We start from the raw sequence: 26,206 nt of genomic DNA, 5'->3' as shown, positions 1-26,206 counted from the left end.
AGAGGAACAAAATAAATTAACAGAGCCATTTTGAATAGTAGAAATACAAGAGATAATAAAAAAATTACCAAATAATAAGACACCAGGAGAGGATGGATTCCCAATAGAATTCTACAAAACATTTAAAGACTTATTAATTCCGCCCCTCCTGGAAGTAATCAACCAGATTGATAAAACACAAAGCTTTCCAGATTCATGTAAAACAGCAATAATTACAGTAATACTAAAGCAAGGGAAAGATCCACTCTCACCAGCGTCATATAGACCAATATCTTTACTTAACACAGATTATAAGATAATAGCTAAACTATTAGCAAACAGATTAGCAGAGTATGTACCGAAAATGGTAAATTTAGATCAAACTGGATTTATCAAAAAAAGACGCACAACAGACAATATTTGTAAATTTATTAACTTAATTCATGCAGTAGAAGGGAATAAAGCACCTACAGTAGCAGTTGGTTTAGACGCAGAGAAGGCCTTTGACAAAGTAGAATGGAATTATTTGTTCAAAGTATTGCAAAAATTCAGTTTACCGGAGAAGTATATTAATTGGATTAAAGCATTATATAAGGGACCGTTAGCGAAAGTGACAGTAAATGGACATGTATCAAAGCAATTTAACTTAAGCAGGTCAGCACGGCAGGGATGCCCACTATCACCTTTATTGTTTGCGTTAGCTATAGAACCACTAGCAGAATTGATAAGAACAGATAATAATATAAAAGGAATAAAAATAAAAGACAAGGAATATAAAATCAGTTTATTTGCGGATGATGTTATAGTGTACTTAACAGAACCAGAACTATCAGTAAAAGAATTATATAAGAAATTGAAGGAATATGGAGAAGTGTCGGGTTACAAGATAAACGTAAATAAAAGTGAAGCAATGCCTATGAATAATGCGGATTTCTCAAAATTTAAGAAGGAATCACCATTTAGATGGCAAATGCAAGCAACAAGATACCTAGGTGTACAAATAAACAAAAATCTCAGCCAACTATATAAACTCAATTATTATCCACTAATGAAAAAATTACAGGACGATTTAGAGCATTGGAAAGATTTACCACTAACACTAATAGGAACGATAAACTGTATTAAAATGAACATTTTTCCAAGGATATTATACTTATTTCAGGCATTGCCAATACAACTGACAGAGAAATTCTTCAAGGAGTTAAAGAAAATAATAAGGAAATTTTTATGGAGAGGGGGGAAACCGAGGATAGCACTAGATAAATTAACAGAATGGTATAAACAAGGAGGCTTACAACTGCCAAATTTTAAAAATTATTATAGAGCCGCACAATTAAGATACCTATCAGATTTTTATCAAACAAGGGAAAAGCCAGATTGGACGAGATTAGAATTGGATAAAATAGGGGAAAAGATACCTGAACACATATTATATAAATGGGATGAAAAATTGGTACAACATAGAAGTTCTCCAGTATTACATAATCTCCTCAAATTTGGAAGAAGATTCATGTAGAAAGAAATAAAACAAATTATCAATTACCAAAACTAATATTGACGCAAAACAAGTTACTCCCTTTTACAATAGATAACCTTTCCTTTAGAGAATGGGAAAAAAAAGGGATTAAAAGAATAGAAAATTGTTTTTCAGGAAATAGATTCTTATCCTTTGAACAAATGAAAGATAAGTACAATATAACTCAAGATACAGTTTTGGCATATTACCAATTGAGATCCTACTTGAAGGATAAATTAGGAAGCAGCTTGAGTTTGCCAGAGGGAAGTAACTTTGAATATGTGATTACAGATACAATGTTAATCAAAAGATTTATAACAAATATGTACATTAAACTGCAAGAAAAGGAGAATGAGGAAACAAATGGTAAAACTAAACAAAAATGGGAACAAGATTTAAATATAAAGATAAAAAAAGGAAACATGGGAGAAGTTATGCTCCGGAACGATGAGAAATACAATAAATACGAGGTTACGTATGATACAATATAACTGGATACACAGGCTATACATTACACCTCGAAAGTTAATAAATGGGACCCAACAGTATCTGATAGATGTTTTCCATGTAAAAAAGAAATGGGAACAACAATTCATGCAATCTGGACATGTGAGAAAGTAAAAAAAATTTTGGGAAGATCTAAATCAGATATTAAATAAAATAACAGAAAACAATACACCAAAGAATCCAGAGATCTTCCTCCTAAGTAACATAAAAAACAAAGAATTTGGAATTGATTTGGAGGATGCACAAAAAAGATTTGTTAAGATAGCTCTAGCCATAGCAAAAAAATGTATTATGTCAACCTGGAAATTGGAAGATAATTTGAAAATACAACAATGGTATATAGAAATGAATAAATGTATTCCATTGGAAAAAATAACATATAGTTTAAGAAATAATATTGAAATATTCAAACAAATTTGGGAGCCTTACATTAAATACAATAGCGAAAACCTACCGGGGACAGTCGTTACCTAAGTTAACGGAAGGAAAAGGAAATGAAAAGAATGGACTCAGTAGAATTTCTGGTGTATTTTTATTGAATGACAACATTGTCTGACTGGTTTAATGTATCCTAGAATGTATACCTTAAATGGACGGGAGGGGGGAGGTAGGGAGGGTGGGATGGGAGGAGGGAGGGGGGGGAGAAAATGGCACTGTATATGTGTGAAAAGTAAAAAGTGTGTACCATGTTTAATGTGATTTATGGTGTTAAAAATAAAAAAATTTTTTTAAAAAATGAGGAAAAAACATATAATGAATTGCTCACATTAGGGCCCATGCAACTGAAGGTATGGCTGCAACAAGTGGGGAAAAGAAAATAGTTCAGAGCAGAATTGGAGGAGCATAGGGATCAGGGGGCTTTAAACTAGTATGGTTGGGGGAAGGGGCCCATGTAAGGGAGGACAGCAGAGAGAGGTTTTGTCGGCAAAGAGAAAAGACATATACACAAAATTTGAGGGTGGAACAGCAGTTGATTGAGGAGAAAAGGGATAGATGCTATGATGGGGAGGGAGGATGGTGACAAATAATAGTATGGACGGTAGAAAGGGGGATAGGCAGAAGGTAAGATGTGGGAAATCTCTGAGATGCATTTACTTCAATGCAAGGAGTGTTGTAAGGAAGGTGGACAAGCTGAAGGTGTGAATAGATACTTGGCAGTATGATGTGGTGATTAGTGAGACGTGGTTGCAGGAGGGTTGTGACTGGCAGTTAAATATTCCAGGATTTTGCTGCTTTAGGTGCGATAGAATTGGAGGGGTAAGGGGGGAGGGGAAAATGTGGCATTACTTGTCAAGTGCTGAGGCATGATAGTTTGGAGGGCTCGTCAAGGAAGACGGTGTGGGTAGAATTTTAAAAAATTTAAAATGTAAGGTTACAATTATAGGGGTGCATTATAGACCACCAAGTGGGGAGATGGAACTGGAAAAGCAAATGTGTAAAGAAATAGCTGAGATGTGCAATAAGCTCAGGGTTGTGTTGGTTGGGGATTTTAATGTTCCTAGCATAGATTGGGAGACACAGTCATTGAGAGGGCTGAATGGCTTAGAGTTTGTAGAATGTGTCCAGGATTGCTTTTTGTATCAATATGTTGAGGTACCCACTAGAGAGGGGGGCAGTGTTAGATCTGTTGCTGGAGAATGAAATAGGGCAGGTGACGGAGATGTGCGCTGGGGAGCAGTTAGGATCCAGTGATCATGGTACCATTAGTTTCAGCTTAATTATGGAAAGGGATAGGTCTGGTCTGACGATGAAGGTCTTTAAGTGGGGAAAGCCAGATTTGAAGTAATGAAAAGGGATTTGCAGGGAGTACTTTGGGCTGATCTGTTTTCTGGGAAGGATGTAGAGGAGCATTGGAGAACGTTTAAAGGTGAGATTTTGAGAGTACAGAATCTTTGTTTTTGTTAGGATAAAAGGCAAGGCCAAATGTTCAAGGGAGCCGTGGTTTTCTAGAGAGATTAGGAAGTTGGTTCGGGATAAGATGGAGGCCTACGTTAAATACAAGAAGCAAAGGATTGACGAGGTGCTTGAACGATACATAGAAGAGGGAAATTGGAAAAGCAAAAAGAAGGTACAAGGAGGCTATAGCAAATAGGGTGAAAGTAAATCTGAAGGGTTTTTACAAATATGTGAACAGCAAAAGGAGAGTGAAGGATAGAATAGGACCACTGGAAAATCAGAGTGGAGGAATGTGTGAGGAACCATATGAGATGGGGGAGATATTGAATGAATTCTTCTTGTCGGTATTCACGAGAGAAAGAGATTGAATTGTGTAAGATAAGTGAGGCAAAAAGGTTAGTTATGGAAAAGATGGGGATTAGTAAAGAAGGGGTTTTGGAACTTCTGGGGTGTTTAAAAGTAGATAAGTCTTCTGGTCCTGATGGGATTTTTTCCAGGACCTTAAGGGAGGTCAGGGAGGAAATAATGGAGGCTCTGACAGTGATTTTTCAACGGTCACTGGAGGAGGGTGTTGTGCTGCGGGATTGGCGGGTGGCAAACATGGTTCCGCTGTTTAAAAAGGGCTCAAGTTGTAGGCCAAGCAATTATTGGCCAGTAAGTTTGACATCAGTGGTGGGGAAACTAATGGAAGGTATTCTTAAGGATAATATGTATAAATATCTGGAGAGGCAGGGATTGATCAGGGACACCCACCATGGGTTTGTGAGGGGAATGTCATGTTTGACAAATCTTGTTGAATTTTTTGAAGTGACTAGAAAGGTTGATGAAGGTAGAGCAGCTGATGTGGTCTATTTGGATTTCAGTAAGGCTTTCGATAAGGTTCCGCATGAAAGGTTAGTGAGGAAGGTTCAATCACTAGGGATTAATATAGAGATAGTCAGATGGGTTCAATGGTGGCTAGAAGATAGGTACCAGAGAATCATGGACAACTGTGTCAGGATGGAGGCCAGTGACGAGCGGTGTGCCTCAGGGATCAGTGTTGGGTCCTTTGTTGTTTATAATTTACATTAATGATTTGGATGGGTAGTAATTTGGGTGAATAAATATGCAGATGATACAAAAATAGGGGGAGTTGTGGATAGTGAGGAGGGTTTTCATGGACTGCAGAAGGATTTGGACTGCTTGGAAGAGTGGGCTGAAAGGTGGCAGATGGAATTTAATGTAGTTAAGTTTGAGGTGCTTCATTTTGGGAAGAATAACCAAAATAGGATGCATGCAGTGAAGGGGAGGGCATTGAGGAATGAAGAGGAACAGAGGGATCTTGGAATAATGGTTCATCATTTCTTAAAGGTGGATTCCCATGTCGATAGGATGGTGAAGAAGGCTTTTGATATGCTGGCCTTTATAAATCAAAGCTTAGAATATAGGAGCTGGGAGGTGATGTTGAGACTGTTTAAGGTATTGGTGAGCCCAAGTTTGGAATATTGTGTGCAGCTCTGGTCTCCAAATTAAAGGAAGGATATAAATAAGGTAGAGAGAGGGCAAAGAAGATTTACTAAAATGCTGCCTGGATTGCAGTATCTAGAATATGGAGAAAGATTGAGGAGACTTGGACTTTATTCATTAGAGTGTAGAAGGTTAAGAGGGGATTTGATAGAGGTATTTAAAATTATGAAGGGAATAGATAGAGTAGATGTGAATAGGCTCTTTCCCCTGAGGGTAGGGGAGATTGGAACAAGGGGTCATAAGTTAAGGTTTGCTGCTTCACTCAGAGCATGGTGGCTGTGGAATGACCTTCTGGAAGAGGTAGTTGCAGCAGGGTCAGTTCTGTCATTTAAGAAGAAGTTAGATGAGTACATGGATGTGAGGGGGTTGGAGGGTTACTGTAATTGAAATTGTTATATAGAATGTATAGTTGGAAGCAATAGATTGAGTGAGCTCTTGGAGTGATGTAAAATCAGAATGGCACTTCTAAAATTGAGACTTTTTCTGGACCTGGAACCCAGAAAGTCACTGAGTAAACAACCAAATGAATGAATGGGACATGGTTCAAGTTGAATTCAATTAGAAATGGATGAGCTCAAGGTTATAGAATCTAGATATCTGGTTAGTTTTGGAACTGTTAAGCCTGGACAAAACAAACACATAGGTTAGTGAGGCCATCAACAACTGATAGGATGCAGTGGAAAAAAAAAAGTAATTTTTAATGTTCCTTATTCCATCCTCAACATCTATTACATCACGTCTATTAGTTTCTCCTTGCACTTTCATGAGTGCTCTGACACTCATACTAATCAAGAAGGCAAATAGAAATTTCATGCCTGCAATTCTGACCTGTTGCAACTTTACAGGGGGCACTTACTGGTGAGGTGGGCACCAGACGTGCAATGTGCAGCTTTTGTGGGTTTTAATTGAGAAAGGTTATATTGGCTTTGGAGGTGGTGCAGAGGAGTTTCATTGGGTTAATTCCAGAAATGAAGGGTGTTACCTTAAGAGAGATTGAGTAGCCTGGGACTATACTCATTAGAGTCTAGAAGGATGAGGGGAGATCTTGCAGATGAGGAGATTAGATTTAAGACACCGATATGGGGGGGGGGGGAGGTGTGTGGAGAGCTTGTTGTCCATTATTTACACACTTGAGAGAAGGGGGTGTTGCTTTATTCGATAGGAAATTGGAGAGAGAAAAGGGAATGGATAACTTGAAAGTTTTAAGTAATAAAGATGTCTATTACCATCCAAAACAGGTGCAGTGGAACCAAGGTTTGAGTCATGGTAACAGAATTCATATTCTGTCTGCAAGTACGGATGGAAAGATTCTCATCTGGGGGATGGATGGGAAAGGCCAACTGTTACTGCAGGATGGATTTGCTTTTATCATTCAGCAGATGCCACGCAACATTAAACTTAAGGTGAGCAGTGAACAAAGCAGTTGGAGAACTTGGCCAGTGAAGGTAGCATCTATGGGGAGAAATGGCTGGTCAGATTTTTGAATCACATCCTTTATCAAGAAGAAAGTGGGATAAGGAAGGAGCAAACTTAGAGGAAAATGGGGAGAAGCCTAAAGGTGAAAGGTTCATGGACAGAAAGAGGTGGAGGAGAGGCAGAAAGGGAAATAGATCACCAGATTGATTTTTAGACTGAAATGTCAGGAAAATTGCTGAAAAGAATTAACATAATTACTGTCTGTATGGTTGTTCACACTGGGTGCCTTTTTAGACTGCAAGTACCTGAGTACAACAGTTCCAGTGATTGGACGTGCAATAGAGTGAAACTGACAACAAATTTTTCCAGTACGATTTATACTGCAGGCTTCCTCCAAAAAGTTGTAGAGGTCCTGAAGGATAAATCGCGGTGCAGGAATTAACTCAAAATTTCTGCACATTCCTTTTTAGACTGCCGTAGAGTGGTAGGGGGGATGAAATGTTTTTGAGAGAAAGTGAGAATGGGGCAAATGAAGGTGAGACCAAAACAGTGGTACAGGATAAGCATTGACTTGGCATAAACATTGTTTTTTTTAGATTTTAGGTAACCCATATCTCTGTCTAGTTCCCGTTTCCATCTCTCCTTTACCCGTCTCTTCTTTCCTCACAAACATTTTGTTCCCTTTCAAACCCAATCTGCCACTTTACCTTTTCCACCTTCTGTCCTGCATCACGTCTTAGAACACCTTCCACCTTCTCCCACCCACCTTTTCAGCTTGTTATCTCCCCTTTTCACTTTTATCTTTACAAAAGGTCCCAGCTTAAGATGTAAATTGACCATTTATTTCTCTCTGTGGATGCTTCCTGACCTGATGAGTCATTCCAGCTTTGTTCTGTTCTTGTTTCTGTTAAGGTGAGAAGTGTTTGTAACATGTTGATGGTTTAAGGGTCTCCCAAAGCAGGTACAATGTTGCATTCTTGTCCTGGGCCTGTCTGACATTGGAACCACTCATTGGTTTCTTGATTTTTTGTTTTCCCCCTCTAGTGGTAGACTAAGCAATCTGAACCTTTTGTTATTTAGCATTCCAAGTACATGGATAGGGAATTGCTTCAAACTGATGACATTTTTCTGTAAAGATTAATGAGTTATTTGGACTCGCTAATGAAATTTAGATATTACTCAGCTCAAGTTAACCATACAGGGGCAATGTAACATAAGAAATAGCTGCCCTATCAAGTCTGCTCCACCATTCTAATGAGATCATGGCTAAGCTCATCTCCATCAACTTGCCTTTTTCCCATATCCCAGGCATGTGAATTTTCCATGGATTTCTGTGTTTTTAAAATCCAATCCTGCATTTTTATAATCTACCTCTGAATTTTATCAATGCCCTCCCTGCCAGCTCTGATTCCCTCTACTCGTTCCATGCAGTGCTAGGATCTTGCTCTTCCAACTTTGGTGCCACGTTTCCCGCAGTATAGCAAAGTTTCTCCCCATGCGCAGCCCCTTGGTTGCAAAGCATTATCAAGTGTTGCAATGCCATTTATGCCAATGGTGCTTCCTTGTGTTTTTACCCATATCTTGAAAACCACATGTGAAGAAATGATTGGGAAGGACTAATTGCTTTTAAGGTTAGTTGAAGAAAATCTCCGAGTAATAAATAAACATTGCAAAGAAATGGTTATGGATTGGGCAGAGCTCTGCCTGGGGATTGAGAACAGGTTGGGCAGGGCTCTGCCTGGGGATTGAGTATAGGTTGGGCAGGGCTCTGCCTGGGGATTGAGGACACGTTGGGTAGGGCTCTGCCTGGGTATTGAGGACACGTTGGGCAGGGACTCTGCCTGGGGATTGAGAACAGGTTGGGCAGGGCTCTGCCTGGGGATTGAGGACACGTTGGGTAGGGCTCTGCCTGGGGATTGAGGACACGTTGGGTAGGGCTCTGCTTGGGTATTGAGGACACGTTGGGCAGGGGCTCTGCCTGGTGATTGAGAACCGGTTGGACAGGGGCTCTGCCTGGGGATTGAGGACACGTTGGGCAGGGACTCTGCCTGGGGATTGAGAACAGGTTGGGCAGGGGCTCTGCCTGGGGAATGAAGACACATTGGGCAGGGGCTCTGCCTGGGGATTGGGTGCAGATTGGACAGGGTTGCTGCCTGGTGACTAGGTGCAAGGTAGTAGTTACTAGGAGATTGGGTGCAAGTTGGGCAAGGGCACTGGTTGGCGTGCTGGGTGCTTGTTATTAGCAAATACTGCTTGGGGTCAGGCGAACCAGACACTCTAGTTTGAGCATAGGTCAATCAGGTACTGCCTGGTGATCTAGAAGGGGCTTGGAATCTTCGTACAGATAGTAGTGTCAGTCTAAAATACACTGTCCTCTCAGTTTAAAAAAAACAATTGATTTAGTTTAAAATGATTTTTTTTAATGGCTTGAAACTGCTAATTTTGCGTGTACATTTTCAAAAATTTTCCAAATAGGGGACACTGAACCCCCTTGATCCCTGCTGTACACCTCACGCAGGCGCTCGGCTCTTTTCCTTTTTTTTTTTATTACCTCACTCACATGCTTGATATCCCCTAATTCCCTAGCTATGTAAAAAAATCTATCTAACCTTGTCTTAAATATATTCACTGCTACATTGGGCTGCGAATCCTATAGATTCACCACCTTTGGGGGAAAAGCAGTTGTTCCTCATCTCTATCCTAAATCTACTACCCTGAATCTTTAGGCTATGTCCCCTAGTTCTAGTCTTCGCCATCAATGGAAACAATTTGCCTACTTCTATTTTATCTTTGCCTTTCATAATTTTATGTTTCCATAAGATCCCCTCTCATTTTTCTAAATTCCAGTGAGTCCTGTCCCAGATGACTCAGTGTCCCCTCATTTTTGGGATCAATCTGCTGAACATCCTCTGGACTGCCTCCAAAGCCTTCCTCAAGTAAGGAGACCAGAACTGCACATAGTACTCCAAGTGAGGTCCCACCAGTACCTTTATACAGTGCAGCATAACCTCCCTTTTCCTAAATTCAGTCCAATTAGCAATGAAAGCCAACATTCCATTTGCCTTGTTGATAGCCTGCACCACCTGCAAACCAACCTTTGCGATTTGTGCACAAGCACTCCCAAGTCCTCTGCACAGCATTATGCTGCAATTGCTCACCATTTAAATAATAATCTGATCTTCCATTTTTCTTAACAAAGTGGATAACCTCACATTTACCAACATTGTACTCCATCTTCCAGACCCTTTCCCCCTTACTTAACTCATCTATATCTCTCTGAAGACTCTATCCTCTGCACAATTTGCTTTTCTACTCATTTAGTGTCATCAGCAAACTTAGATACACAATACTTTGTCCCCTCGTCCAGATCGTTAATGTATATTGCGAACTGTGCTGGGCCCATCACTGACCCCTGTGGCACCCTGCTCACCACTGATTGCTACCCAGAAAAGCATTCCTGTATCCCAACTACTTTCTATTGGTTAACCAATCCTTTATCTATGCTAATACATCACCCCCAATTCCATCCATCCTTATCTTTTATGTGGCACCTTATCGAATGCCTTCTGGAAATCCAGGTAAACAATGTCCACCTGCTGCCCTCTATCTACCACACTCATTATATCCTCAAAGAACTCCAGTAAGTGTGTCAAACAGGACCTGTCTTTACTGAATTCACGCTGCATCTGCCTGATTGATCCTTTTCGCTCCAGATGCCTCGCTATTTTTTCTTTAATGATAGCTTCAAGTGTTTTCCAAAGTACAAAATGAATAGGCCTATTGTTCCTTGCCTTTTGACTACATCCTTTTATAAATAGTGGCCAGAACAGTCATGGCAAATGTATACTGATGAAATTTATTGGTTGAATTAATCATGGCTGTATACTGCAGTAATCAAGTTGAATGCCAGAACAAAGTTTCACATTTATTGGAAATATGTAATAAAAGAGAAAGTGCTGTAGTGCTAGCAATGTTTGTGAAGGGAGAAACAGAGTTAATGTTTTAACTTGGTCATCTTAAAAGGTTTATAAAGTAAATGCAGGGGTTAGGAATATAATGAAGAGAACAAAGTGAAAAATTTATAATCTACAGATTCTGTATTTGAGTAATTGGGGTTTATTCTATACGAGGCAGAAAATCTACATTAGTCAGTAGGCTGTTGAAGACCATTTGGAGAGGTTTGTATGTCAGGATTTGCTGTCCAAAGATATAGGGATAATTGCTGTGCACGCTTGAATCAATTTTGAAATGGGCTTTATTTTCAGTATGGAATATAACCCTCTTAGAGCTCACCACCTCAGTAATTTTGAATTTAAAATCAAAATACTGCAGGAATGTAAAATTTGGGAAGAAAAGTATAAAACATTCTGGAAATGTGCAAACATCAAGCATCTGTGAAGTGAGATGAAATAAGTGAGCTGAAATGTTAAATTGGTTTCATGCTTCTTTGATGTTGCTTGACCTGATGAGTATTTCTAGTATTTTGTGTATATAGGGAACTGAAGTTAATAAGTTGAGCTATAAGGTTTGTTTCTGTGTGGTATAGCTCTATGACCCTTTATTCATTTCTCTTATGGTTTTTTAACATCACTTTCCTAATTCCCAGGTTCATGGCAGCACTTCATTTGGTGTGACAGCTCTCTCTTTCTCTCATCTGGACAAGACTGTGTTCATTGCTGCTGTGGAGGGTGGTTATGTGCTGAAATGTTCAACAGAGGTTCTGACTCCTGCAACACTGTGCTCTGGTTCTGTTCCATTGAAGGCACCAGCTCAATTCACCTTCTCCCCTCATTGTGGCCCTGTGCATGCTGTTTCCTGCTCGCCATTTCACAGGTCTGTATATGAACAATGAAGGGTGGAGTAGGCAAGAAAAGTACTCTCCCCCTCCATTTAGATGAAATAATGTACAAATTGGAGACAGATAGTGGCTACTAGGTCCCTTGAGATTTTTAACCTCAATTCAATATTCTCATCTACTCGCTGTAACCTTTAGTACCTTACTTTGCAGGAATCTGTCTACTGATGCTTTCAATTACTGATTCCAGTGCCCTTGGAGTTAAGAGATCCAAAGATTTGTCACCCTCTGAGAGGAAAAAAAATCTCAAATTTGTCTTAAATGGTCAACTCCTTATTTTTGTTGTAGATTCTTTCATATCCAACAGCAAAACTTTGCAAGTTTGCCAAGATCTTCTACATTTCAGAAAAGTCACTTGTGCTTTGAAACTTCAGCAGAAACAAGCTTAGATATTTTCCATTCATCACAAGACCTTGCCCATTCCTCATGTTATGAAGTAATCCAATACTGCACAGCATACTGCGGTGGGTGGGCGGCTGGGGTGAGGATCTGTGGTCAGTGAGTTAGAGCTCAGGTAGGCAGGCGATCAGGACGTCGGGAGCTCTGGTGGGCAGGTTACTGGCCGAGGAGAGGATCTGCAATCGGGGCATTGTGAGCTCAGATGGGCAGGAGGTTGGCACCAAAAATAGGGGGGAGGTGTCAACTTTTACATGGGTCATATGGAAAACACATGATTTTTGGGCCAAAAAAGGGGATAGTCAACTATTACACGGTATTGATGATTACACAAGTATATACAAGGGAAGCAAATCTCCATACCTTTTCATTCCCCAAGCAATAACTAATGTTCTATTCACTTTCTTAATATCTTGCAGTATGTGCTTATTAATCTTTTCCAAAATCATACACTAGGACATCCAAAGCTCTAGCCTCTTTCTTTTCACATGTATGCTTTTATTCTGTATTTTCCCACATTGTACTAGGTATTTGCCTTCTTATTTAACTTTTCTGTATTTCATTGTTTCATCCTTGTGTACTCTTCAAAACTTATTTTCTTATCTCAGGAAATGTAAAAAGGGTTAAAGGACAAGCAAGGAAATACAGAATGAGAAGTGGTGGGAAGGCATCTGCAGGGGGTTCTGAGAGAAAGAGAGAGGATTTATCTGCCTATGGAAAGGTAAGATCTGATAAGGGATAGTCAGAAAATGTGTTTTATGAATTTAAAGACATGACCCAGTGAACATAGTCCACACAGACCTTAACAGAGCCTTTGTTATGGTCCTGTATTTTATAATGGTATAGGTTAGATTACATGGGGTCCAAAGTTGGAGTTAGATGCAAAATTGGTACTATTGTTTGTCCTGTGTATTAATGATTTGGATGATCATATAGGTGGCATGATGAATAAATTTAGAGATGATGCCATAATTAGTGGTATTGACTATGGTGAAGATTGAAATATAAGATTTACAACAGGATCGAGATCAACTGGGAAAGTGGGCAAAACAATGGCAGATGGAACTTAACAAGGGCAAGACATGCACTATGAATGTCAGGAGTCTTGGGGGTGTTATAGACAGATCGAGGAGTACAAGTACAGTCCCTTGAATGTGGCAATCCAGGTAGACGGGGTGGTGAAGCTGTAAGATACAGATGCCTTCATTGGTTCGAGCAATGAGGACAAAAGTTGGAACATGTTAATACAATACAGGACATTGTGTGCAGTCTAGGCACCATACAACAGGAAGAATGTGATAAGGCCAAAGAAGGCACAGAAAATATTCATGAGGACTTGAGTTGGAAGGAGAGACTGGACAGGCTAGAATATTTTCTCTAGAGGCTGAAGGGTAACCCTATGGAAGTTTATAAAGTTATCAGCATAGATAAGGTGGATGATCACTTTTTTTTCCCCCCAACTAGGGGAGTCCAAAACTAGGAGAAGGGAAAGATTTAGAAGTGCACCTGAGGAACGTTTTTCCACACAGGGCAGTGGGTACAAGCTGCCAGAGGAAGTGATTAAAGTGTTAATTGACTACATCTTGGCAGTCAACACCATCCTACCAGTTAAATGTGCAACTAAGCTCAAGGACCTCAGACTCTGTTCGTCCCTTTGCAACTGGATCCTCAAATTTATTATTGTCATATCCCCAATCAGTGCAGATTGACAACATCACCTCCTCCATGCTGATCATCAACACAGGCACTCCAAGCTCCTTGCTTAGTCCCCTTCTTTATTTTTGAATACTCATTAACTGCATAGTCAAGTTCAGTGCTAACTCAATCTACAAATTTGCTGACTATACAGAATCCGAATCCAGATTTATTGTCATGAACAAGTCATGAAATTCAGTGTTTTGTGGCAGCGTCATAGTGAAAATATCTGTATACATATTATAACCATCTTACAATATTCTTATAAAAAAATAAAATAATAACAATATTAGTGCATGAAAAGTGAGGCAGTGTCTTTAGTTCATTGATTATTCATGGATCTGATGGCAGTGGGGGAAAACCCTGTCCTTCTGCTGCTGAGTGCTTGTTTTTAGGCTCCTATACATTTTTCCCAATGGTAGCAGAGTGAAGAGGGCATGGCCTGGTTAGTGGGAGTCTTTGAGGATAGAGGCTGCTTTTTTAAGACATCGCCTCATGTAGACATCCTCATGGAATGAATTCTGGTGCCTGAAATGTTGCAGGCCAAATTAACAACCCTTTTGAGTTTATTCTTGTCTTGAGAGTTGGTGCCTCCATACCAGGCAGTGATGCAACCAGCCAGAATGCTCTCCATGGTACACATGTAGAAGTTTATGAGAGTCTTTGGTGACATACCGAATGTCCTCAGACATCTCACATTGCAGATGGCGAGCTTTCTTTGCGATTGCATCAACGTGGAGCCTCTAGGATGGATCCTTGGAGATAATGACGCCAAGGAATTTGAAGTTCTTGACCCTCTCCACTACTGAGCCCTCGATGAGGACTGGGTTGTGTTTTCCTGACTTCCTCCTGAAGTCCACAATTATCATCTTGGTTTGAGCACAAAGTTGTTGTCATTACACCATTCAACGAACTGATCTATCTCCCTCCTATACACTTCCTCATTGCTGTAAGTGATTCTGCCAACAACTGTGGTGTCATCAGCAAACTTGTAGATGGCATTGGAATTGTGCCTGGCCACACAGTTGTAGGTGTATAATGGGTAGAGCAGTGGACTAAGCATGCATCCTTCGAGTGTGCCTGTGTTGATAATCATTGAGGAGGAGATGTTGTTTCCAATTTGTACTGACTGTGGTTTTCCAATGAGAAAGTCAAGGATCCAGTTGCAGAGTGGGGTAGAGGCCTAGAGGTTGTAGTTTCTTGACCAGCTCTAGGGAATAATGGTATTGAAGGCTGAGCTGTAGTCGATGAAGAGCAGTCATATGTATGAATTGCTGTTTTCGAGGTGATCCTGAGCTGAGTGGAGAGCCAGTGATATTGTATCTGCTGTGGAGATGTTGGCCAAATAACTGGAAACAATGTGTCAGAATACAGAATGGAGATCGAGAGCCTAGTGGGTGTTGTCAGGTGACTTATGGAATGCTTTCAGTGGTGTACCTTTATATTTCAGAATTTAAATTAAAACGAGATTAATTTTTAAAGATTATTTGCTTTTTAAAACTCCTCCATCAGGTTGCAGAGACTTGCAAGCCTGCAACACCAACAATTTGCTCGGACCATGGTCTTGATGATCATTTTCCCAGTTCTTCCCTACCTTCCAGTTCCTGATTCCCAGCTGTTTTTTAGATGTTGTGTGAGAATCTAGTGAAGAGCTTGTATCAAATTCTAATTTGTCTTTAATCTGCTTGTTTTCTGTTGTTCATTGCCAGAACCTAATTTCTATCGGACCAATACTTTCCTTAAAAAAATGTCAACAAAGTGTCCAGCATTTTTTTTTTGTAATTCTGTTTAGCTTTCTCTTCTATTTAATTTTTCCTTACTGTGTCTTCTTTCTTTGCTGTCTTTGTGCCATTATTTGCTTTTTTCTTTGATAGTATTTCTAAATTTTAGTTAACCATAAACTTGGTCTTCTATTCACAATTTCTTTTTTTAAATATACATTTTTTTGCTTAATGCCACCACATTTATTTTTCATTATGCAATAAACATCGGGTCATTATCATGTGGTTGTGCTGGTCGGCTGTTGCATTTCCCTCATTAAACCAATTATTGCATTTTCAAAGACATTTTTGAATGGTGCAATGAGTAAATTAAAAAATATTGATTTCTGGTGAACTGGGCTTGTTCTGCAAGATAACTATAAATGTGGGTCTTTAACCAATGCATACATTTTGAATGTTGTTTTCACAGAAACCTTTTTCTCACTGCTGGCACTGATGGACATGTTCACCTGTACTCCATGTTGCAGGCAAAGCCAATTCTTTCTCTTCAGTTATCTCAGACTTACCTCTTCAGTGTTTGTTGGTCTTCAGCCCGACCTCTAGTCTTTGCTGTAGCCACAGGAGAGGGTAAGTGCTGTTGTTATGTAAAGCTTGGGCTTTGCTTTGGAAATTTTGAAGAGTGGGATTTTTTTTCATTCATGCAATACAAAGGTCACTGGCAATGGCAAAACTTGCAACCCTGAAATGTGGAAGCAGTTAAGTCAGTGACATTCTGAGGCCCAATTCCTTTCATGAATCAGATTTTTTTTATGCACGATGACCCATAGATTTATTGTCACCATGACTAATTAAATAATTATTAAATAATTATTTGAGTTTAAATTCTTAAACTGCTGCAGGTAGGCATTGAACTTCTGTCCTTGCAATGATCTAACCATTCCTGTAGCATAACTTCTAGATTAAGAAGCAGAACCATCAGTAAATTTTATTCTGGATACATCATAGATAATTCCTATTCAGCCGAACTTGCCCCTACTAACCAAAATGCTCCACACGCACTAGTCTCATCTGTCTGTATTTGGCCTATATCCCTGCAAACCTATCAGTATCAGTCCAAATACTTCTAAAATATTGCAACAGTCACCTGGTTTATCTATTCCTACACTGGGTAAAAGACTGTGTGCTTTCACCTGATTTATTCTTGTCGTGATTTGTACGCCTGTGAGATCACCCCTCATTCTCCTTTGGTTAAAGGAATAAAGCCCTAGCCTCCTCAACCTCTCCCTGTAGCTTAGACCGGCATGTCCTGGCAATATCCTCGTAAATCTTCTCTGCAAGCTCTCCAATTTGACAACATTTTTACAAAATGTGACCAAAAATGAACGTAATGGTCCATATGTTGCCGAGCCAATGTCTTGTACAACTGAAACATCACCACCCAGCTTCTATACTCAACGCTCTGACAATGAAGGCCAATGTGCCAAAAGCATTTTTGACCACCCTATTTACCCGTGACACCACTTTAAAGATTCTATGTACCTGTACTCTGAGATTCCTCTGCTCTATAATGCTTCACAGAACCCAATCATTTTCCTCATCACCTCACATTTCTCTATTAAATTTCATCAACCACCTACCCAACTGATCAAGATCCTCCTGAAATTTTTGGCAACCATCTTCACTATCTGCAATACTATTGGAAATTTGACTGAAACGTGCAAGTTTGCGGATACTGATTGAGGTAAAAACACACCAAAATGCTGGAGGAACTCAGCCGATCTTGCAGCATCCATAGTAGATAAAGATATATTGCTGGCATTTTGAGCCTGAGACATTTTTCAAGGAATAAGCAAAAAAACCCAGAAAATCTTAGAATAGAGAAGGTGCTAGCTGGGGCACAATTCCAGACCAACAAAAAGCATTAATTGGATATGATGGGAGAGGTAAGAATTGATTTTTGTCAGTGTGAAATGAGACAAAGGGAAAAAGGAAGAGAAACAGACCTGCAGGAAAGTGACAGGGAAGAGGTGGGGGGGGGAGGGGGGAGGTTTAATGAAACCCAGAGAAGTCGCTGTTAATGCCATCTGGTTGGAGGGTTTCCAGACGAAAGATGAGGTGTTGTTCTTCCAATTTGCTGGTGGTCTCAGTCTGGCAGTGTATGGGTCTTGGACAGACATGGGGGGATGTCACATGATGTCATAGGGTTAGGATGTAGGAGCCTATCCCTCCTGGTGAATTAGTAAAAAAGTGCTGATGAGGAAATTATTTGAACTATTAAAAAAAATTTAAACACTTCTACAATACTTTCAAGATGCCTCCAAAAAAAGGTAGCTACTGCCTTACCTGGAGCCCAACGCGATGAGAAGACCAAGAGAGATCGGAGGCCTGCTGTGAGTCAGAAGCAGGGAGTTAGTGCTCAAGCACTCCTTGGATGAATGATCCTAGCAATGGGACTTCTGCTGATGTCACTCTCCTGCAGCGTCAGGGAGATGGCGTTGGAGAAGAACCCAGAAACGCATCACGCATGTGCAAAAATCAGGAGCCTTCAGAAACGCCACTGGAGGAAGAGAAGAGTTGGGCTCTCAAGAGACCAGGAGTGAAGAGGAGGAAGATGAAGAGGGAGCTCAGCTGCTAGAAGAGGAGGTATTAAAAGAAACCAAAACTTTTAAAGGTAAAGGACATAACCAGCATCAATTTATTAATATAAAAATTTCATGAAATGAGAAGAGAAGTGAAAGGGGTATTAAATAGAGTTGTGGATGTTGTTAATAAGCTGAAAAGAAAAACTGATAAATTTGATGGGAAAATGAAGAAAGGCACAGGGAGACGTATGGATGACAGAGTTACTAGAGTGGAAGATTCTAACACCGCCTTAATTAAGGAAAATTAGAAGCTTCAGCAAAAGATGGACATATTAGAAAATTTTAGTAGAAGAAATAACATCAAAATAGTTGGTCTTAAAGAAGGAGTGGAGGAGCAAGATCTAGTTGCTTTCTTTGCAAAATAGATTCCTGAAGCACCCTATAAAGATTGAAAGAGCATACAGAGCTCTTAGACCAAGACCGCTTCCGAATCAGAATCCATGGTTTGTATTAAGTTTTTTCACTATCAAGGTGGAAGATTCTTAGCAGCAGAAGGTCCACTTGAGAATGCAGGGGATAAAGTTTTATTTTATCCTGACGTAAGTGCTGACTTATTAAAAAGAAGAGAATTCAATCCAGTTAAGAAGATCCTTTGGGGAAAGAGGAAATCGATTTGTGCTGCGCCATCCAGCAACTTTGAAGATTTTCTTGCCTGGAAGTGAAAATAAATTTTTCCTCGAGCTTTGGGCAAGCAGAAGAATTTATGTAAGATCTCCCTGGAGTCCAGGAGGAATGAGGAATAGTTGCTATCAATATGCTTTGATGGGCTAATACTATTTGGCAGTATAGGATGAGTGGATAATTTAAAACACTGTCCACTTATTTTTCTTCTGTTGATTTTTGAAAATTAATGATTTTTTTTCTCTTTTACATATATATTAAATAATTAAAGATTAATATACCAGGATGGGGGTGGGGGGTGTTGGGAGAGGAGATGGGTTTCTAACCCATCATATGCATTAAATGGTAGGCTATTGAGATGTGCAGAGCAACAAAGGGATTTAGGAGTTGTGGTAAATAGTACCCTCAAGGCTGATACTCAGGTAGATGGTGTGGTGAAGAAGGCATTTGGAATGTTGGCCTTCATAAATCGGAGTATTGAATTCAAGAGTAGGGAGGTTATGATGAAATTGTACAAGGCATTGGTGAGGCCAAATTTGGAGTACTGTGTACAGTTTTGGTCACCAAATTATAGGAAAGATATAAACAAAATAGAGAGAATGCAGAGAAGGTTCACGAGAATGTTGACAGGATTTCAGGGTCTGAGTTACAGGGAAAGGTTGTGCAGACTGGGGCTTTTTTCTCTGGAGCGTAGAAGATTGAGAGGGGACTTGATAGAGGTGTTTAAGATTTTAAAAGGGACAGACAGAGTAAATGTGGATAGGCTTTTTCAATTAAGAGTGGGGGAGATTCAAACTAGAGGGCATGGTTTAAGATTGAAGGGGGAAAATTATAAGGGGAACATGAGGGGAAATTTCTTTACGCAAAGGGTGGTGGGGATGTGGAATGAGCTTCTGACAGACGTGGTCGAGGCGGGATCATTGGTTACATTTAAGGAAAGACTAGATAGTTACATGGATAGGAGAGGACTGGAGGGGTATGGACCGGGTGCTGGTCAATGGGACTAGGAGGGTGGGGATTTGTTACAGCATGGACTACTAGGGCCGAACTGGCCTGTTCTGTGCTGTAAGTGGTTATATGGTTATAACTCTTACTGTATCATGTGGGTATTTGTGCCTTTGGTCGCAACCTGTAAAATAGAGTTGAGTTATTGTTGGGTATTATTTAACCAACTCCCACTGGGGGGGGGGGGGGTATTGTTAATATATAGTTATAAATATAGTATCTTAAGCTTTAGAAGTTAATTTGTTTTCTTTATCTGGATTGCTGGAAGAGGTGCCCACCAATACACTGGATTTTGAATAAAAGAGACGAGGAAGGAGGGGTCCCAGGCAGAGGCAGAGGAAGGAGTGGATTAGTAAGATGAGTAATGTAGTGAAAGTTATAAATTTTAATGTCAATAGGTTAAATGGGATGGTGAAAAGAAAGAATGTTAGTGCATATTAAGAAAATGGGAGCAGACTTGGTTTTTCTGCAAGAAACACTTAGTTGAGAAAGAACATTTGAAGTTGAAAAGGGACTGGGTTGGGTATGAGGCAGCTTCATCGTTTAATTCTAAGACAAGAGAAGTGGCAATTTTGGTGAGAAAAATCTTCCAATTAAAATACAAAATGTAGTAATAGGCCCTGTAGGGAGATATGTGATGATACATTTCCAAATATATTCAGAACTATGGACTCTTCTAAATCTTTATGCACCAAATGTGGATGGTGAAAAATTTATTGAGGAAACTTTTTTGAATTTAACAGAGGCACATGAGAATTTAATAGGAGGAGATTTTAACTTCTATTTGGATCCAATTTTGGGTCACTACTGGAACAATATCAGGAGTTAAAGCAGCAAAAGCGACATTGGTATGAGAGATTTGAATTTAATAGATGTGTGGAGAAGAATTCATCTAGGAGAAAAAGACTTATTTTTGTTCAAATAGACTTGATTTTTATTCCAGAATTGATTTATTTCTGATTTTAGCACAATTACAGGTCAGGATATTGGATTCAGAATATAAAGTGAGAATTTTGTCTGATCATTTGCCTTTATTAATGACGATTGCAATGCCAGACCAAGATAAATCAGTTTATAGATGGAGATTGAATTCATTACTATTAAAAATACCAGATTTCTGGGATTTCATTATAAAACAAATGCAACTATTTATAATCTGGGATAACTTTTTTAAAAAATTTTTACTTTTCACACCATAAATCGCATTAACCATGATACACACTTTTTCCTTTTCACACATATACAGTGCCATTTTCTCCCACCCCCCTCCCTCCTCCCATCCCACCCTCCCTACCTCCCCCCTCCCGTCCATTTAAGGTATAAACTCTAGGATACATTAAACCACTCAGACAATGTTGTCATTCAATAAAAATACACCAGAAATTCCACTGAGTCCATTCTTTTCATTTCCTTTTCCTTCCGTTAACTTAGGTAGTGATTGTCCCCGGTAGGTTTTCGCTATTATGTTTAATGTAAGGCTCCCATATTTGTTTGAATATTTCAATATTATTTCTTAAACTATATGTTATTTTTTCTAATGGAATACATTTATTCATTTCTATATACCATTGTTGTATTTTCAAATTATCTTCCAATTTCCAGGTTGACATAATACATTTTTTTGCTACGGCTAGAGCTATCTTAACAAATCTTTTTTGTGCATCCTCCAAATCAATTCCAAATTCTTTGTTTTTTATGTTACTTAGGAGGAAGATCTCTGGATTCTTTGGTATATTGTTTTCTGTCATTTTATTTAATATCTGATTTAGATCTTCCCAAAATTTTTCTACTTTTCACATGTCCAGATTGCATGAATTGTTGTTCCCATTTCTTTTTTACATGGAAAACATCTATCAGATACTGTTGGGTCCCATTTATTTAACTTTTGAGGTGTAATGTATAGCCTGTGTATCCAGTTATATTGTATCATACGTAACCTCGTATTTATTGTATTTCTCATCGTCCCAGAGCATAACTTCTCCCATGTTTCCTTTTTTATCTTTATATTTAAATCTTGTTCCCATTTTTGTTTAGTTTTACCATTTGTTTCCTCATTCTCCTTTTCTTGCAGTTTAATGTACATATTTGTTATAAATCTTTTGATTATCATTGTATCTGTAATCACATATTCAAAGTTACTTCCCTCTGGCAAACTCAAACTGCTTCCTAATTTATCCTTCAAGTAGGATCTCAACTGGTAGTATGCCAGCGCTGTATCTTGAGTTATATTGTATTTATCTTTCATTTGTTCAAAGGATAAGAATCTATTTCCTGAAAAACAATTTTCTATTCTTTTAATCCCTTTTTTCTCCCATTCTCTAAAGGAAAGGTTATCTATTGTAAAAGGGAGTAACTTGTTTTGCGTCAATATTAGTTTTGGCAATTGATAATTTGTTTTATTTCTTTCTACATGAATCTTCTTCCAAATATTGAGTAGATGATGTAATACTGGAGAACTTCTGTGTTGTACCAATTTTTCATTAATCTGGGATAACTTTGAAGCATATCTTAGAGATCAAATTATGAGCTTTACTTCTAAAATCAAGGAGGAGTATATGAAAGAGGTAGATCAATTAGAACAAGAAATAACGCTTTGGAAAAAGATCTTTAAAAGAGAAGCTCCAAGGGTAGATGCAGACAATCAATTAACAAAATAACAAAAAAACTTCAATATAATACATTACAAACCTATAGAACAGAAAAGCCTATTATAAGAACTAAACAGATATTATGAGTTAAGTGAAAGGTCACAAAGTATTTGCATGACAATTGAAAGCAGAGCAGGTATCAAGAACAAATAATATAATTAAAATGGTTTGAACGTCATTAGCTACAAACCTCAAGAAATAAATTAATTAAGAAATTTTACTCTTAAAATATATAGGTCAGATATATATTCATCTCAGATACATTTTCCTAGATTGAGCACATTAGAACAAGCAGAATTAAGTGCTAATTTTACACAATTAGAAGAGAAGCAGGCAATTTATTTTTTATAAAGCAATAAAGCCCTGGGAGAAGATGGTTTCCCACCTGAATTTTATAAAGAATTTAAAGATCTATTGATTCCCATTTTTCTGAAAATACTTGATCAAGTATCAAGAATGCATACTCTTCCAGAATCATTTTCAACTGCAGTAATTATTGTGATACTAAAAAAAAGATCCTTTGAAACCCTCAGTATACAGACCTATTTCATTATTGAATGCAGATTACAAGATAATTGCTAAAATATTGGCAAAAAGGATGACTAAATTAATAAATATGGACCAGACAGGCTTTGTTAAAAAGAGACAATCAGCAGATAATGTGGCCAGACTACTTAGTATTGTAAATTTGACACAGAAAAGATCTAAGTGATGCTGTGGCTTTAGATGCAGAAAAAGCCTTTGACAGATTGGAATGTGACTTTTTGTTTAAAGTTCTGGATAAATTTGGATTTGATCAAACGTTTATAAATTGGATTAAGGCAATTATCCTAATTATCCTAAAGCTGAAGTAGTAATTAATGGACAGATATCTACCCCATTTTAATTGACAAGATCAAGTAGAAAAGGATGTCCTTTATCTCCAACTTTGTTTATACTAGTTACAGAGCTATTACCAGAAGTGATTTGGAAATTAAGGGATTTAAGGTATATCAAGAAGCGCATAAAATTTGCTGATGATGTTTTAATATATGATAGAACCTGAGACTTTTAAGGAAATTATACTTTAACTTAGAAGAATATGGTATCTGGTTAGAAAATAAATTGGGACAAAAGTGAAATTATTCCTCTTACAGAAGGAGATTATAGTTACTATCAAAGAAATACTCAATTTAAATGGCCAATGATGGAATTAAATATTTAGGGATCTGTGTAGGCAAAAATTGTTTAAAAAAAATATATATAAATTGAATTATCTGCCATTACTTTTAAAAAGTGGAAAAAGATTTTTAAAAATGGATGACTTTATCTATAACATTAGCAGGAAGGGTTAATTGTATAAAGATGACTATATTCCCAAGAATTCAATATCTCTTTCAAACCTTACCTATTTTTTGCCACAAAAGTTTTTTCAAGAATTAATTAAATGTAAGGATATTTCTTTGGAAAGGTAAAATGTCTCTATAGAAAGATTAACATTGGGAGGTTTACAGCTTCCTAACTTAAGAATTAAGATTTCTTGCCTCTCTCTTTAAAGGAGTATAAAAACCAGTATGGATTAAAATAGAGTTAGATAAAATAGGATAGAGATTAGCAGAGGAATTTATATACAAATTGGATTCAAAATTATTAACTGGGGTTGAAACATTTGATTACTGTTTGGAAAAAGATAAACGACGAAATTGGAATAAAAGGAAGTATATGCCTTTAGTTCAAAACTAATTTGTACCTTTTTCAAAAAATAATCTATTTTTAATCATTTGGTTTAGTAAGGGTGTTAAAAATATTGAAGATTGTTATGAACAAGGCTAATTGATGTCTTTTGAACAATTGAGGAGTAAATATGGAATGTTGAATAGCTGTTATTTCCAGCTGAGGGTATATTTAAGGGAAATGTTAGGTTTAGGGTTGCATTTACCCATTTGTAGTGAGGTGGAAACTCTTATTAGGAGAGGAAATATTAAGAAATTTACTTCTTCAATATATCTTTTATTGCAAAAGGGAACTATTTAAACAAAGAATGCATAAATCTAGACAGGAATGGGAGCTGGACTTGAAAATTACAATTGATGAACAAAGATGGTTAGATCTCTGTCAAATACTATTCATGTAAGATGTGGATTAGTTCAGTATAATTTTTTGCATCAGTTATATTTTAACACCACAAACATTGAATAGAATGAAACTAGACATATCAGATCAATGTTTAAGGTGTGGTGAAGAGATAGGTACTTTCTTGCATTCAACTTGGTCATGCTCCAAGGTAGAACCTTTTTTGGGTGGATCTTGGGAACTTAGAACAAGTTACAGGTATTGTATTTCCGCTAAATCCAGATTTATTCCTATTGGGAAATGTAGGAGCAAGACCTAAGTTAAAATTATCAATATATCAATTGAAATTTGTTAAATTAGCAGTAGCAAGGAAATGTAATGCAGTGTCTTGAAAATCGGATTTACATGGGAAGATAGAATGCAGAAATACAAAGCTGTATTTCTTTAGAAAAAAATGCGTATAATTTGAGAAATAAATATTCTATATTTTTGTGAATTTGGAGCATGTATATGCAAACATTTGGTATAAATATGTAGAAATGTTCTTCCAGCCTGTTCTTAAAATGAAAATGACCATATAAAATCTGTTTAATTCCAGTGTGTGGGGGGAGCGATACCCTGAGCAATCAATGATACTCTGCTTTTTTTCTTTTTTTTTAATACTATATATTATTCTTTACATAATTTTTGAGGGTTGGGAGAGGGAGGGAAGGGGAGGGGTTATACCATTATGTAATAAATGAAAAATTTTTCAATTTAATCATCTATTGTATGATGATTTATTAATTACATGTAAATAAACTTAAATAAAATATTTAAAAAAAAAAGACATGGACATGTCAGCAAGGGATTAGGATAGGGAATTGAAATGGGTGACCACTGGGAGATCCATGCTACTGCAGCGGACAGAGCTGACGTGCTTCACAAAGAGATCTCCCAGTCTGTGCCCAATCTCTCCGATATAGAGGAGGCCACAACGGGAGCTCCGGTTGCAGTAGATGACCCCTGTAAATGTGAAAGGTGGCTTCTCTTGGAAGGATTGTTTGGGGCTCCAAATGGTGGTGAGGGAGAAGGTGTGGCCGCAAGGACTAAGGGGATGATTGGTGGAGAGGGCAATATGTGTCTAGTGGTGGTATCAAGTGGTAGGTGGCAGAAATGGCAGAGGAGGATGTGTTGTGTGTGGGGGCTGGTGGGTTGGTAGGTGAGGACATTCAATTTCCCATCCCATTCCTTTGCTGACATGTCTGACCACAGACTCATGCACTGCCAGACTGAGACCACCCAGAAATTGGGGGAACACCTCCTCTTCTGTCTGGGTATCCTCCAATCTTTTGTTAGTCTGGGACTATTTCTATTCTGAAGTTTCCTGTTTTTTGCTTGTATCTTGAAGAAGGGCTCATGCCTAAAATGTCTGCACTATGTAGATCTATCTCCTATGGATGCTGCAAGACCAGCTGAGTTCCTTCAGCATTTTGTTGTGTTTTTACTAGTGTAAATTTATCCAGATTGAATGCTTAGAAAGTGCTATAGGTCGTGTAGCTGATGAAAAGAAAATTAACATATTATTGGAGTGTTTTTGAGGATTTAGCTGGTAAAATAATGTAAAACCAATGGATATGGTGTATTAAGATGTTGAAGAATTTTGGTAAGGCCTGTATAGAGGTGAGTGTACAGGGAGAAAATATGAGGTGTGAGGGGGGGAAAAAGCAAAAAGACTCAGGTGATTTAGATGAGTTTGGTGCGTGCAAATA

General features: G+C 38.3%; 1 protein-coding gene across 2 annotated transcripts in view; it reads left to right on the top strand.

Moving 5' to 3' along the window:
* Positions 1–26,206, top strand: part of dync2i2 (dynein 2 intermediate chain 2) — a 69,850-nt gene that overhangs the window by 40,709 nt on the left and 2,935 nt on the right. The window contains exons 5-7 of one of the 2 annotated variants that reach the window (XM_069918995.1): positions 6,643–6,807; positions 11,427–11,653; positions 15,957–16,114. In XM_069918995.1, the coding sequence (XP_069775096.1) occupies positions 6,643–6,807; positions 11,427–11,653; positions 15,957–16,114 (550 nt within the window). The remainder of the gene's footprint in view (positions 1–6,642; positions 6,808–11,426; positions 11,654–15,956; positions 16,115–26,206) is intronic. The other variant, XM_069919004.1, reaches the window with a different exon arrangement.

The sequence above is a fragment of the Narcine bancroftii genome, chromosome 1 (assembly GCF_036971445.1).
Source record: "Narcine bancroftii isolate sNarBan1 chromosome 1, sNarBan1.hap1, whole genome shotgun sequence".
NCBI classification, from domain to species: Eukaryota; Metazoa; Chordata; class Chondrichthyes; order Torpediniformes; family Narcinidae; genus Narcine; species Narcine bancroftii.
Note: the sequence above shows the minus strand (reverse complement) of the source record. Positions and strands in the feature narration are given on the sequence as shown.